Source organism: Lissotriton helveticus, chromosome 12, assembly GCF_964261635.1.
Source record: "Lissotriton helveticus chromosome 12, aLisHel1.1, whole genome shotgun sequence".
NCBI classification, from domain to species: Eukaryota; Metazoa; Chordata; class Amphibia; order Caudata; family Salamandridae; genus Lissotriton; species Lissotriton helveticus.
The window spans coordinates 556,176,700-556,190,131 of record NC_136073.1 but is presented as its reverse complement, the minus strand read 5'-3'; the positions used below and the strand labels follow the sequence as shown (position 1 = coordinate 556,190,131).

General features: G+C 45.2%; 1 protein-coding gene across 3 annotated transcripts in view; it reads left to right on the top strand.

Moving 5' to 3' along the window:
* Window positions 1-13,432, top strand: part of LOC144798761 (uncharacterized) — a 1,691,129-nt gene that overhangs the window by 1,388,622 nt on the left and 289,075 nt on the right. For all 3 annotated transcript variants that reach the window (XM_078669781.1, XM_078669783.1, XM_078669782.1), the window contains one exon: window positions 5,697-5,781. In XM_078669781.1, coding sequence (XP_078525907.1) covers window positions 5,697-5,781 — 85 coding nt within the window. The remainder of the gene's footprint in view (window positions 1-5,696; window positions 5,782-13,432) is intronic.

Here is a 13,432-nt window from a genome sequence, read left to right as displayed (position 1 = left end):
TAATGACGCAATTATAGTTGTGTCCACCTCTGGTATGTCATTTTCCAGTCCTCGTGAATACTACGAATATCAGGCCTATGTAAAGTTATGTTGCCACGTTTCCCAGTGTGCACGTTATTCCATTATAAAGTCCCCGTTTCCAGGCCTCAAAAGGGCCCGGACATCAGATTCAGCTCCTGTCTCCTGAAAGCCTCGCTGAGGAGCGATACAGCCCCCACCTGTATCCTCGACCCTTCACTTACTTCCTGCCTCGCAGTGCCCGGTGCAGCTTGGTTCTGCCTCTGAGTCTGCCAAAAGTATGTTATAGTTCCAGCTATCAGTTCAGTCCTCCTCTTCTGCATTCCTAAGCTACTGAACTGCATCAATAGTTTCCGTCATTGTCTAGCCTATTCGGCTCCACGTTAGAGAAATACTGTATTAATGGTCATTTAATATTCTTCATCACGCACTACATGTAGAATAATGCATGGTCCAGTCTTAGAGTCAAGTTAGCTTTTCCCCTCATGACTCCTAGTTTATATCAACATGTTCCCTAAACATCAGATACCAGATAGGGTTTAGGTACATGTCGCTCCGACCCTCCAGACTCTAGTCTCTGCTCCTAGCACAGAGTTCGTAGCCCCCAGCTTCTTCTACTAACACGTCATTGCCAGTTTTCGCGCACCATTAGGTTAGAGGTCCTGGCTCCTTAGGTAGCCCCCTCCTATGTTTCCGCCCATTCATGACATATTCTGTTACGTATGCACCACATGTCTATGCATACGCCCAGTTACACCTCTTTTCATTGTTATCTCTCGCGACTGCTACGCGTCACGCCTTCTGCTCCACCCACTGTTACGCCTACTGCAATGTAATGCTATGTGTTTGCGCTATGTATATAAGTTGATGTATTGTTATTAAAAGTTAGCGCGCTCATCCCAGACCAAGCCCCAGCAGCTGCTGGGCCTCTTTTCCCCTGCTGGGCCCCAGTTGTCCTGCTGGGCCCTGTCACCTCTGTTCCTATGCAGGTTGTCCTGATCCTGTCCTTATGTTGTAATAAACCTGCAGAAACTCCTACTACCTCGAATCTTGACTCTTATTTTATTGAGCTATCTGTTATTCATTCATTCATTCAAAAATAGATCCGGTATTATTTATTTATATACCACAACATGCCGCTGCCCTTCTCAACGATCCAATCTAAACATTCCCTTCAACCAATTGACTTCTATGCCTTCCTGAAACTAAAGTCAACTGTGTCCACACGCTCGTTCACACTTTCGACACCTTGGTTAAAATCGATGCTCCCTCACCTACAATCCTCTGGTCACTTTGTATCCAAAGTTTACAGATTGCTCGTGCCGACACTGAGCAAATCACTGAGACGTGACGAACTTAAATGGGAAGCAGAACCTAACAATACCGGAATAGCTATTAACTGGGATAAGATCCATGCCTCAGCCCTCACACACAAAGTATCACCAATCCTCTCGCAAACCAAATACATGATAATCAATAGAGTGTTCTGGACCCCCCAAAAATTATTTAAACTTAATCTAAGAGATACCCCCACTTGTTGGAACTGCTCCCTAGCTGATGGTGACCTGCCACACATGCTAGTCCATTGTCCTATGTTACACAAATACTGGTCCAACGTTTTTGACTATATTGAACGCATATTCGGCATCAAATCGACGAGGGAATTCATTTACTTAATTCTGGGGGCCATTGATCCATTGGTATTAAGAGACCACGATCGCCAACTCCTTGACCTGCTACTCACCCTGGCGTGCAAGGTTGTCCTCTGTCACTGGAAGGCAGCCTCAGAGGTCTCCTTCACTGCTTGGAAGGAGTGGTTATCTTGTATTAGAGGAATAGATAATCCTGCCCTACACTCTTCCCCTTGGCAAGTTACCAGCAAAAAACTCTGGACCTCACTGGATGCATCATCCTTCTACTTTGACCCGCCGTAGTATGCCCTTTAACTAACTGCCAGGCGCCTAAAAACGCCCGACAAGTAGCCATCCGGAGATGAGTCACAAATGGCACGCTGTTATTCTATAGTAGACCAGCAAACTACCATATATTATCAGTAAGATCCTGTATTTTATCTGTTGATCTTCATTGTGTTGCACAAGCTATATCTTAAAAATAAGATACATGAGCACGACGGTTGTTTATACATTATATGTTTTGGAAAACCAACTGTTAATCAAGTCCACACTGAGATCAATGTGATGCTGTATTATATCATTGTATTGCGAAACTGTAATTGGGTTGTCACAACCATTTATAATGCATTTACTATGTATAATGTCATCCCAAGCATCAGTACCACCCTCATATTTGTTCGTTTATCCGTCAAGAAGGTGTGGTTCTGGATCTAACTCTGTGTTAATTTATTTTCCTTTGACCTCAGCAATGTAATGACATGATTGCTTGTATTATTGATTCACATTTGCTTTCTTTTTCTTTGCTTTCTTCTTTGCTTTCTTCTTGTCTAATAAAAATGATTTGAACACAAAAAAAAAGAAATGGTATGCCAAGAAATATCCTATTGAGAGCATTCATGCCCATTCTATTAGAGCCAAGGCTGCCTCCAGGGCTCCCTCCAGACAAGCATCTGCCGGGAGCTCTATGGTCATCTTTGAAGGATTTAGCCAAGCACTGCTGTTTCTTCTGTCGAGCTGTGTTGCATGACTTCATTAGTTTACTAGCACTACTGCTATGCGACTCATTCACAAAGTGAGGAATAACCAGAAAGATGTATCCATCATAAGTAAAAGTTACCTTCAGACACAATTATTTCTGGTGGATACATAATCTCGCAGTTTTCTCAGTGCCCTCCCTCCTCCTCTAATGAGTTAGTGCTATGATTAATAAGATCTCAAGATATGCACAACATATGTGCTCTATTTGTCGCTGTTGTTTCTCTCTTCGCTCATCTCCGCATGCCTCCTTGGAGAATGGAACAGTATCAGGACTGACGCCAACTTGCTGCTTGGTGCCAAGTATGCCCTGATGTCGACAGGCTGGATTCACAGCTGGAGCAGCATAGAGCCACCTTGTAGTACAACAGAGATCTTGTCAGGGAAAGGTTTTCCAGACCAGTTTGAAGCCTAGAAGGATTGTTCCCAAGGTGAGGAATCTGCAGAAAGATCATGCATCAACCAGAAATATTATTGCCAAAGTATTTTTTCTTGCAGCATAGAATAACCTCTAAACTATGTGTGCGGTAATATAAAAAGAAATGTGTATTTCGTTGCAGTCCTGACATTGTGCTACCACTCAAGTTTAGTGATCTCTGTATTTGACACATGCTCTGTATTTGAGTACAGAGCATGGGTCCACATTCCCTATTTCACATTGTAATCAATTAGCAGTGTTTTATTATGAATCTTTACTCTGCAGAATTCAATAAATAGCAGTGGAATACCTGTGCTCTTTCCTTCATTCCTCTTTGTATTCACTATATGTGTTTTCGTCCCCCCGATTTTTATTTTTTGTATTGTCTGATATCAGCATAGCAGTTTTGTCAACATGTTGGAATGTTCTTGCTATCGCATGCCAATCCTTTGGTCAAGTCACATTTTATAACAAGCATTTGCAATGCAATAGGTCTCGCAGCATTAAAGTTTGAGTTATTGGCATTGTATATGACAATGGGTTGCATTACATTTTTAGCTAAGTCTGTATTGGTGTTACTAAAGGTTCAAGTCCACAAGGCTTAGTACCTCCCATCGACAAGCAGCCATCTTTTTTTCAAAGCCACACTTGCAGCTTAATGCACTGCCTTCAGTTTCCCAAAACATAATGGGTGGGTTATTTTGTGTGAATGTGTGTGTGCTGTATGTCTAAATGATAGGAGAGTGTATGCGTGTGTGTGTGTGTGGACTGTGAGTGTGTGTAAGTGATAGGAGTGTGTGTGTGTGCTGTATGTATAAGTGAAAGGAGTGTGTTATATGGCCATTTATGTTGCATTTTGCTTGTGCGTCCCAGCCACTTCGCGGGGCGGACAGCGCTGTATGAAGAGTAGTTTATTTGCCCAGATGAATACTCGAAAGGCAAGTCTCCCAAGAGTGACCTACGTGAGTGAACACAGCCTGAAAAACGACGCAGCTAATGTCGCTGTGTCACCTGTGGGACAGGTGCATAAATGGAGCTGTGAGCAGTGCTTGAAATTGAAAAAGTGCCGGTACTCTCTAATTAAAAGTATTACGATCCCCGTGAGAAGTGCAGGTACTCTCCTTCTCAACATAAAAAGCATCGGTACTCAGTACCGGCCCACCTAAAGTACTGCCTGTGAGTGGTTGTGTACTGAAGAGTATGAACCGCGCGCTGTGTTCACGTGCTGCGTAGGATGGACACAGCTGTCCACCGATAAGGGACAGATTGGGCTGTAACGATGTCTCCTGTGCGCACGTGCCAAAAACGGGCTCCTCTCCCCCACGGCTCTTGTTTTCAGCTCTGCCTGTACAGCTTTGCGTTGGAAAGTTTAAATAAATGTTACACTTTAAAAGGACCTTTGCGTTTTCCGTGACTGTCGTCCGAATGAGTCTATTTAAATCTTTATGGAAAAATATGCTGCCCTTGAAATACAAATACTGGTTTAGCAGCCTTTGGATTCTGAATACGAACAGAGGATCTGAATAAGGAAGAGCAGAATTTAAAATCCGTGAATGGCTAGCAGTCTGCACACCAAGACTTTAAAAAATGCTTCCTAAAATGTGCTGTTCATTTTTCCTGCTGAGGCGAAGTGTTGAGCTCCGTGTGTGCCCTGCAAGGGGTTAACAGTCAGCAAACAGATCTCATGAGGGGCGGACCTTCGAGTCCGTGATGGCGCCCTCGAGCACACACTAAACAGTACCTGGGTCCGGGATGCCGCGGACAATGCGGGGAACAGCTGTGGACCGGCAGGGCTCAGCAGAGGCCCGGAGGTAGGTCCGGCTCGTGGCAGCGTTGAAGAGATGCGGCGCTGGAGCGGGCCTCCGAGGGGCTCTGCGGGCCGTCGGGGGTGCTGTCTGTTGTCCGGGCGTAGGCGGGGCTCCTGGGGCAATCTGGCGGCTCTCCTCCGGTGGGGCTATGTCCGGCCCGTGAAGGCGTCTCTAGCTGAGGCGTTACGGGCGGGGCGCCCACGTGTGTGTCTGTGTGCGAGGAGGGGGTGGGGGGGCAGCACTCGTGTGTCTGTGTGCGTGCGCGTGTGTATGTGTGTGGGAGGGGTATCTCTCTGTATGTATGTGGCCGCTTGTGTGTGTATGCGCATGCGTGTGTGCTTCCCAGGAGACAGCGCCTGGCCGCAGCGCTCGTTCGCGTGCGCGTGTCACTTTCAAATCGCCTCCAAGGCGATGCGCGCGGCCAGGACTGTCTCCTGGGAAGCACACATGCCGACAAAAGGGGCTCGGCGGAGACGCGCTTCGCGCGGCTAGCCGAGACCTAAAAAGCCATCTTCTGTCCAGGTCATTGTTTATTGAATGACATGATAAATCCTAGTCAAGTATTTCTTGCATTGAGATTCAGTAATATTCACTATCACTATAAAACGGAAGAAACTAAATTAAATGAAAACTGTGAGGCTTCAAAGAGACCTCCTAAAAGGCTGGGCAGTCCAAAATATGTAGCTCACCACTGGCTTGCCCTTAAGACAGCTCACGTCTGTGTATTAATATGTAGTTATGAGTATATTGTAGTGAATTCTTATTTTCTGTCTGTTTTTTTAGGAAAATGAGGTCGCTGGTTGCCTACCAGGCGCAAACTATTTTTATGACCAGAATCATCCACGAGATCAGAACTTTGAGGAAACAGGTAAATAATTGTTTGCCTGCTTTATTTTGTTATGGGCTAGATTTATTCTGGGATTGCTTCGCCCATAAGTGAGGGAAGGGTATTCGCGCACTGCACAAAACATGAAGACCATTATACATTTGGAGACAATACATAAGGGAACTATTACAAGCCCTCATTACAATCTATACGAGTGAAATACATTGTGGCATTCCTTCCCTAGCAATTACTGATGCCACTCACATCAATGAGTGGCAGTACGTTGATATTGATATTCTAAGATTTGGAACTATGTGGAATTACCTCTGGAATAGGTGCTTCCTTACTGGGGGTGGGGGGGAGGATGGTAATTAGGAGTCTTGGTTTTCCTGCAAAATATGTAATCCCTTTGAGGCAGTAATTTCTGTTCCCAGCTGAATCTACTTCCATCTTGTAATGGGAGGATACAGTCGAAATAATCTAAGGTCCTTTCGCCAAGCAGTCCAAGTTAGCAACATTCTCGAGGCCCAAATGACTGAAGTGCATTGTTCGGTTTCGCAGGTATTTCTTAGCCTGGAAAAAGTACGTCCTGGACAATATTTAAAGATTGGGGAGGGCACAGATAGGAAAAGAGAAACACAGAGGCCATGAAGGAGAGTGATAGAAACAGGGACATCTTAAGGATTTTGGGGGCCCTGGGCCAAACATATTTTGGGGGCCCCTGTTCAGAACAATCTTTGAATTTATGATCTACTTTGAGTCCCTGTTCCCCACATAGTTTCCGCTTCCTCAGCTGCTTTAGTGATCCAGTTTGCATCATAGGCATTAGCCTATATATTACCGATGCAAACGGACGCGTGCAGCGGGGCACTGCTGGCGCGCTAAAGGCAAGCCCGGAGGCGTCAGGCGCCAGCCATGCTGCCCCTCTGGTGAGTTTCATCCACTATATTACAATAGGGAAAAACTGCCTAGCCTTAGGCGGCTTCCATTATGTCAGTGTACAGCGGATGATCCAAGCTTGGAGGTAGACTTTCGATGCAATAAGTACAACTGGTCTCTCCCCCAACCCAGGAATCTCGCACACAAGATCCTCCCACGCAACAATAAGTGTAAAAACAATAAGAAAACAGAGGACTTAAAGGCCACCCTTTAAATTGTTGCTCTATGCAAAAGCATGAACCACACATTTATGGCCTACTTTTAGACGAACAACCTGATTTTTTATTTCTCACTGAGACCTGGCTGTCTGAAGCCTCCAACCCTACTATCACCTCAGCCATCCCTACAGGTATAAAATCCTTAGGAGGGACTGAGCGAGTGGGAAGAGGGGTGGTGTCGCCATAATTTACAGTAAAAAACTAGACTGCTCTCCCATCACGATGGAAAACATCGAGGGTGCAGAGTCCTTAGGCTTCCGCTGTACCTTAACCCCCAACATAGCATTGCTGTTTTTTTGATTTACAGACCTCCCAATGCAATTGGAAATTTTATTACTATGCTTAATACATCCACCACCTCCCTTGCCTTAAAATACAACAACTGCCTTATTCTGGGAGATTTCAATATACATATGGACAATGGAAAAGACCGTCAAACAATTTCCTAGTTGGAGACGCTGCAGACCTGCAACATGTTTCCATCTATTTTTTCGGCACCCATGAGAAGGGCCATACCCTAGACCAAATCTTTCACAACTTTGACATATCAGTAAGCCTACCTCTTCCCATTATCTGATGTGATCACCTCCTTTTAAAATTCATCATTTCCAACTCTGCTACAGCCCCTCTGGCTAACTCAGGGCAGAGGTTCCCTAATTACAGGACATTCGATAAAATATCCATCCTGATGTTAGTAGACGCCCTCGGTCGTTCCTCACCAGAGTTGTCCGGCCGCTCCAACTCAAGTGCCCTCTCAATCGATTCATGGCTCCGAACCAACTTTGATGCAGCGCTACCGGTTGTTTCCCACTCCTCAAAGAGTTTGGCTTAATGATTGCCTCAGATCTAGCAAAAGAAATTGTAGAAAAATGGAACGGAAATGGTGTAAATCCTATCTACCTGAGGACAGGAAGGTGTCTAAAGACAACTTAAAAGCTCATTACATTTTTGTGAGGGCAGCCAAGAAAATCTTCTTTCAAACCAAGATAGAAAATGCCCAAAGTAAGAGTAAGGAAATCTTTAGTATAGTTAAATCCTTTACCGCCCCGAAAGCCAGGAACAAAGGACTGGCCTTGCATGGAAGAATGGTCTAAGCAAATAGCTCAATTCTTCCACAAAAAGATCTCTGTGATCCAACAAGCCTTCACTAACATCTCAGAGGAAGAACTGACCGTCTACCTTGGTTCTAATAACATATTTCACCTCTTGGATCCTGCATCTTTACTAGCTTTCCCTGAGTTTCAGCTTAAAGAGTCACTGACCCTTCTCCAAAGCATTAAGTCTGGCTCTCCTACCGACCCATGTCCAGCAAATATCCTGAACGTATTAGCTCCCACCATAAACCCCGTGGTAAACCAGCTCTTTAATGCTTCCCTCACCTCAGGTAACATGCCGAAATTATGGAAGAATGCTAAGATTCTTCCACTGTTAAAAAGTCTAACGCCAGACCGACTGACCCTGCCAACTACAGGGCAATCTCCCTTCTTCCGGCCCTCTCCAAAGTATTAGAGAAGCATGTAAACAAGGCCCTCCAAAAATACATTGAAGATGGGAAGCTCCTTCATGAGTCCCAATCCAGTTTTAGGGCTAACTACAGTACGGAGTCCGCTCTGCTGGAAGTGACTGAATTTCTCAGGGGTAAGCTGGACCAGGGAGGCAAGTCTGTTCTGATACTGCTCGATCTGTCAGCAGCCTTCGATATGGTCCCACATGAGAGGCTCCTGGAGAGACTTGCTAACTTCAGCCTGGGGGAGACCATCTTAACATGAATGTCATCCTTCTTGGCAAATAGATCTCAGGACATCTGGCTCCCCCCTTTCTTATCCCCGGTTCCGGCAATGAATGTAGGTGTCTCTCAGGGCTCCATTCTCAGTCCTTCCCTTTTTAATATATATCTATCCCCCCTTGAATTTCTGGTAGAGAAAGAGGGTGCCAAAATTGTTTCCTATGCTGATGACTCTCAACTGATTTTTACGTGTGAAAAAGGAACCAACTTTGATGGGGCAATGATTAGGTCTTGCCTCACAAAGGTCTTTAACAGGCTTAAGATCAATCAGCTGAAGTGCAATCCTGACAAAACTGAAGTTGTTTTTTTTGGTAATCCAGAAACGCCTGACTGGAGCTCTGGTGGCCAAAAGATCTGCCTCCCCCGCCCGCGGAAAAGGAGAAAGTCAAAAACTTAGGAATAGTCATAGACAAGACACTGTCCATACGCTTTCAAATCCAAAATCTAACTGGCGCTTGCTTTGCCATACTCCGGATGCTAAAACAATTCCTGCCACTGTTTCCACTTGAGAGCAGAACGATTGTGGCGCTGGTGAAATCAAAGCTTGATTATGTCAATAGCTTGTACCTCGGTCTTCCCAAATCCCTTATCCAGCACCTACAAGTGGTACAAAACGCAGCCGCCAGGGCCATCCCGAGACCTAAACCCAGATCTAGTATGCCCCCTATTCTTAAGTCTCTAAACAGGCTCCACATAAAAGAACGGATCGACTTCAAAGCAATGACCATCATCTTTAAAGCTTTACCCCGCTTAGGACCTGGCTACCTAAATAAGCAGGTTAACCGCTACAAAACATCTAGACCCCAAAGATCTTCCAATGCCAAACTGGCCATCGTCTCTAAAATATGCTGTGCCTGCACTGGATGCAAAAACAACAATTGATGGACAGAATGCAGAACAATGTCATACATTCACCCCAGTACAGAGATCTGGGCCTAAATCCATCGTTTTTTTGCACTCCACACCACCCCAGGTCAGACATGGCCATATGCAAATCAGCCTTGACCCTGTGCCTCATGGGAACAGTCCAGCCCGAACTGCCAAGCCATGTCTTTCCTGGACCGGAATCAAGCATCCAAGGACCGGTTTCTGGCTATCAGCCGTCATCAGCCTGGATAGCTTGACTCCAGTGGTGTGGAGAGCATGGGACTCACGTCTGAGCATACCCATCCCACTCGGGGTGACAAATGCAAAAACAACAATTGATGGACAGAATGCAGAACAGTGTCATACATTCTCCCCAGTACAGAGATCTGGGCCTAAATCCATCGTTTTTTTGCACTCCACACCACCCCAGGTTAGACATGGCCATATGCAAATCAGGCTTGACCCTGTGCCTCATGGGAACAGTCCAGCCCGAACTGCCAAGCCATGTCTTTCCTGGCCCGGACTCAAGCATCCAAGGACCGGTTTCTGGCTATCAGCCGTCATCAGCCTGAATAGCTTGACTCCAGTGGTGTGGAGAGCATGGGACTCACGTCTGAGCAGACCCATCCCACTCGGGGTGACAAATACAAAAACAACAATTGATGGACAGAATGCAGAACAATTGCATACACTCACCCCAGTACAGAGATCTGGGCCTAAATCCATCGTTTTTGTGCACTCCACACCACCCCAGGTCAAACATGGCCATATGCAAATCAGCCTTGACCCTGTGCATCTTGGGAACAGTCCAACCCGAACTGCCAAGCCATGTCTTTCCTGGACCGGAATCAAGCATCCAAGGACCGGTTTCTGGCTATCAGCCGTCATCAGCCTGGATAGCTTGACTCCAGTGGTGTGGAGAGCATGGGACTCACGTCTGAGCATACCCATTCCACTCGGGGTGACAAATGCAAAAATAACAATTGATGGACAGAATGTAGAACAATGTCATACATTCACCCCAGTACAGAGATCTGGGCCTAAATCCATCGTTTTTTTGCACTCCACACCACCACAGGTCAGACATGGCCATATGCAAATCAGCCTTGACCTTGTGCCTCATGGGAGCAGTCCAGCCCGAACTGCCAAGCCATGTCTTTCCTGGACCGGAATCAACATCCAAGGACCAGTTTCTGACTAGCAGCCGTCATCAGCCTGGATAGCTTGACTCCAGTGGTGTGGAGAGCATGGGACTCAAGTCTGAGCATACCCATCCCACTCGGGGTGACAAATGCAAAAACAACAACCTGCCTGCACTGGAGGCAGATCCCTCGGGTGTCAAAGACGCAGAATTGTGGGACAGCCTCCCTGAGTCTCTGAGACTAACCACAGACCTACTCTTTTTCAGGAAGAACTTAAAAACCTTTCTTTTTAATAACTGTTGGGTCTTTTACGCACGTTTTCCTCCCGCTGTTGCGCGCCAGGACACTCTAGTCTGAGTAGCTGCGCGCTTTATTAAATACACTATTTCATTAGGTCCCTGACAGTGCAAAAGGAACACTCGTTCAAATTCTAAGGGCCTTATTTATGAGGCCTTGCTTCACTTTTATGTCGCCGGTGCGTCACTTTTAGTGACGCACCGGCAGCGTACAAAATGTGCCATTTTGCGCCCTATTTTACAAAGTGACGCATCTAGGCAGATGCGTCACTTTGTAAACCCCTGCACCACATTATACCTGCACCTGGTATAATATATGCAGGGTGGGTGTTCCCAGCAAAAAGCCTCGTAGAAGTGGCACATTGAAATCTATGAGAACTCATTGCGCCACTTCTAGAACGCCATTGCATCAATACCTTACACCTGCCTCAGAGCAGGTGTATGACTGATGCAGGCAAGCCTCATGTGAAATGACACATTGCTGGAGTTGCGTCTATTTTCAGATAAACACCAGCAATGCACCACTTTTGCGCCGACAGATATGTCAGAAATACTGACGTATCTGTAGCTCCTTGAGACATGATATGTCATACAGTAAATATGATGCATCCAACATGTCGCAAGGAGGGCGCACTAAGAAGTGACGCATTCCTGTTTTCGCACAGCGATGCATCCCTTCTCATAAATAAGGCCCTAAATGTGTTTACATCTAATATTCATGGATAGTTATGTGTGTTTTCAATATTAGAACACAGCAGCAGTTCACCAATATTACTGCAAATAATGTTTGTGACTCCCTCCCATTTCTTATGTTAGGCCTTCTTTTGATCTAAAAGAAACTTTTTTTTATGTATATTGCATGTAACAAACACAACATTTCTCTGCAAAATGGCTGTACTAGACTCTCACACATCAGATACATAAAAAAATAAATTAAAGGTAAACAGTATCTGTTAAAGCAATATTCAAGGTCATTAGGGCAAAACTCTGGAGAATGGAGCTGACTCTGTCAGGGGGCCCCCTCAAAGACTGGGGCCCTGGGCCAGAGCCCACTTTGCCCCTGTGTTAAAACGTCTCTGGATAGAAAAGAAAACGAGAGTCGGGGAAGAGAAAGGGTGAAAGGAAAGGCAAGAAAGGGTAAATGGTTATAGAAGCATAAGGGAAAAAAATAGGGAAGAGTTAGGCGAAAGTTATGTCAAAGGTTAGAGCTGTGCTAAGGGGGGTAAAAAATGAAAAGAGAGAAAAAAATAAAGTAAAGTGTGGAATGTACATGAATGGAAAACGAGATAAAGGAATCCATATCCATATCCATATCCATACTAATATTATAAAGAGAGAGCCCAAACCTTTGAGGCGGGTAATCTCAGTAACCACAGCACCAATCACAACACCCAATACAGCGTTGGAAAGGGCAGTTGCAGCAGAAGGACATAGGCTATGCAGACGGCCACCATATATATTTTATTTTTTGCAGAGTTTTATATAGCGCAAACTTGACCCGAACTGAATCAGGTATCAGAGCGCTTTACATAGCACCAGTTACGTTACATGAGGACACACATTCATTTTTGCTAGGCACGGGGAGATTAACAGCTAGATTCATGAACGAAAAATCGGCTCGCAAAGGGCCAGATTCTCAGAATCTGGCCCTTTGCGAGCGCAATTTTTGCATTTGGGATTCATCATCCCAAATGCAAAAATCGCTATTTGCGAAATCGCATATTTGCGAGGAATTGCATTTAAGGAATCTCTATTTGAGATTACTTAAATGCTATTCATTAACAAATTTTAAATTGCGAATTCGCAATATTTGGCCGCTATTTACCACGAAGTCTGACTTCGTGGTAAATAGCGAAAAAATAGAAAAAAGCACTTTAGTGCATTTTTCTCAGTTGCATGTTACACACACACATGTCCTTTGGACATGTGTGCGCGCAACACCTGTGTAAATTTGCATTTCAGGGGTGCTACAGGGTGTCCTTTGGACACCCCTGGCACCCTTGAAATCGCATCCTTAATTGCGATTAGCAAATTGCTTATCGCAAATAGGGAATAACTCCCCATTCATTCCTATGGGCCTGTAGGCCCATAGGAATGAATGGGAAGTTATTCCTTATTTGCGATTAGCAATTTGCTAATCGCAATTAAGGAAGATGTAGGAATCGCAATATTTTTTGCAATTCCTACATGAATCCCGTTTTGCAAGTCCTTAATAGCGATTCCTTATGAATCGCTATTACAGACTCGCAAAACGGGACTTTGATGAATCTATGTGTAAGTGATTTGCCCAGAATCACAGGATGTTTGGCGTCGTTACCAAGACTCGAACCCAGATCCCCAGGTCCGAAGTCGAGCGCCTTAGCCGTTAGGCCAACTCCTCTATACATTTAAAAGGTAAAAGAACTGTGCCAGCAAAGTAGTCCCTTGTGGGCGTGTCTGCGTTGT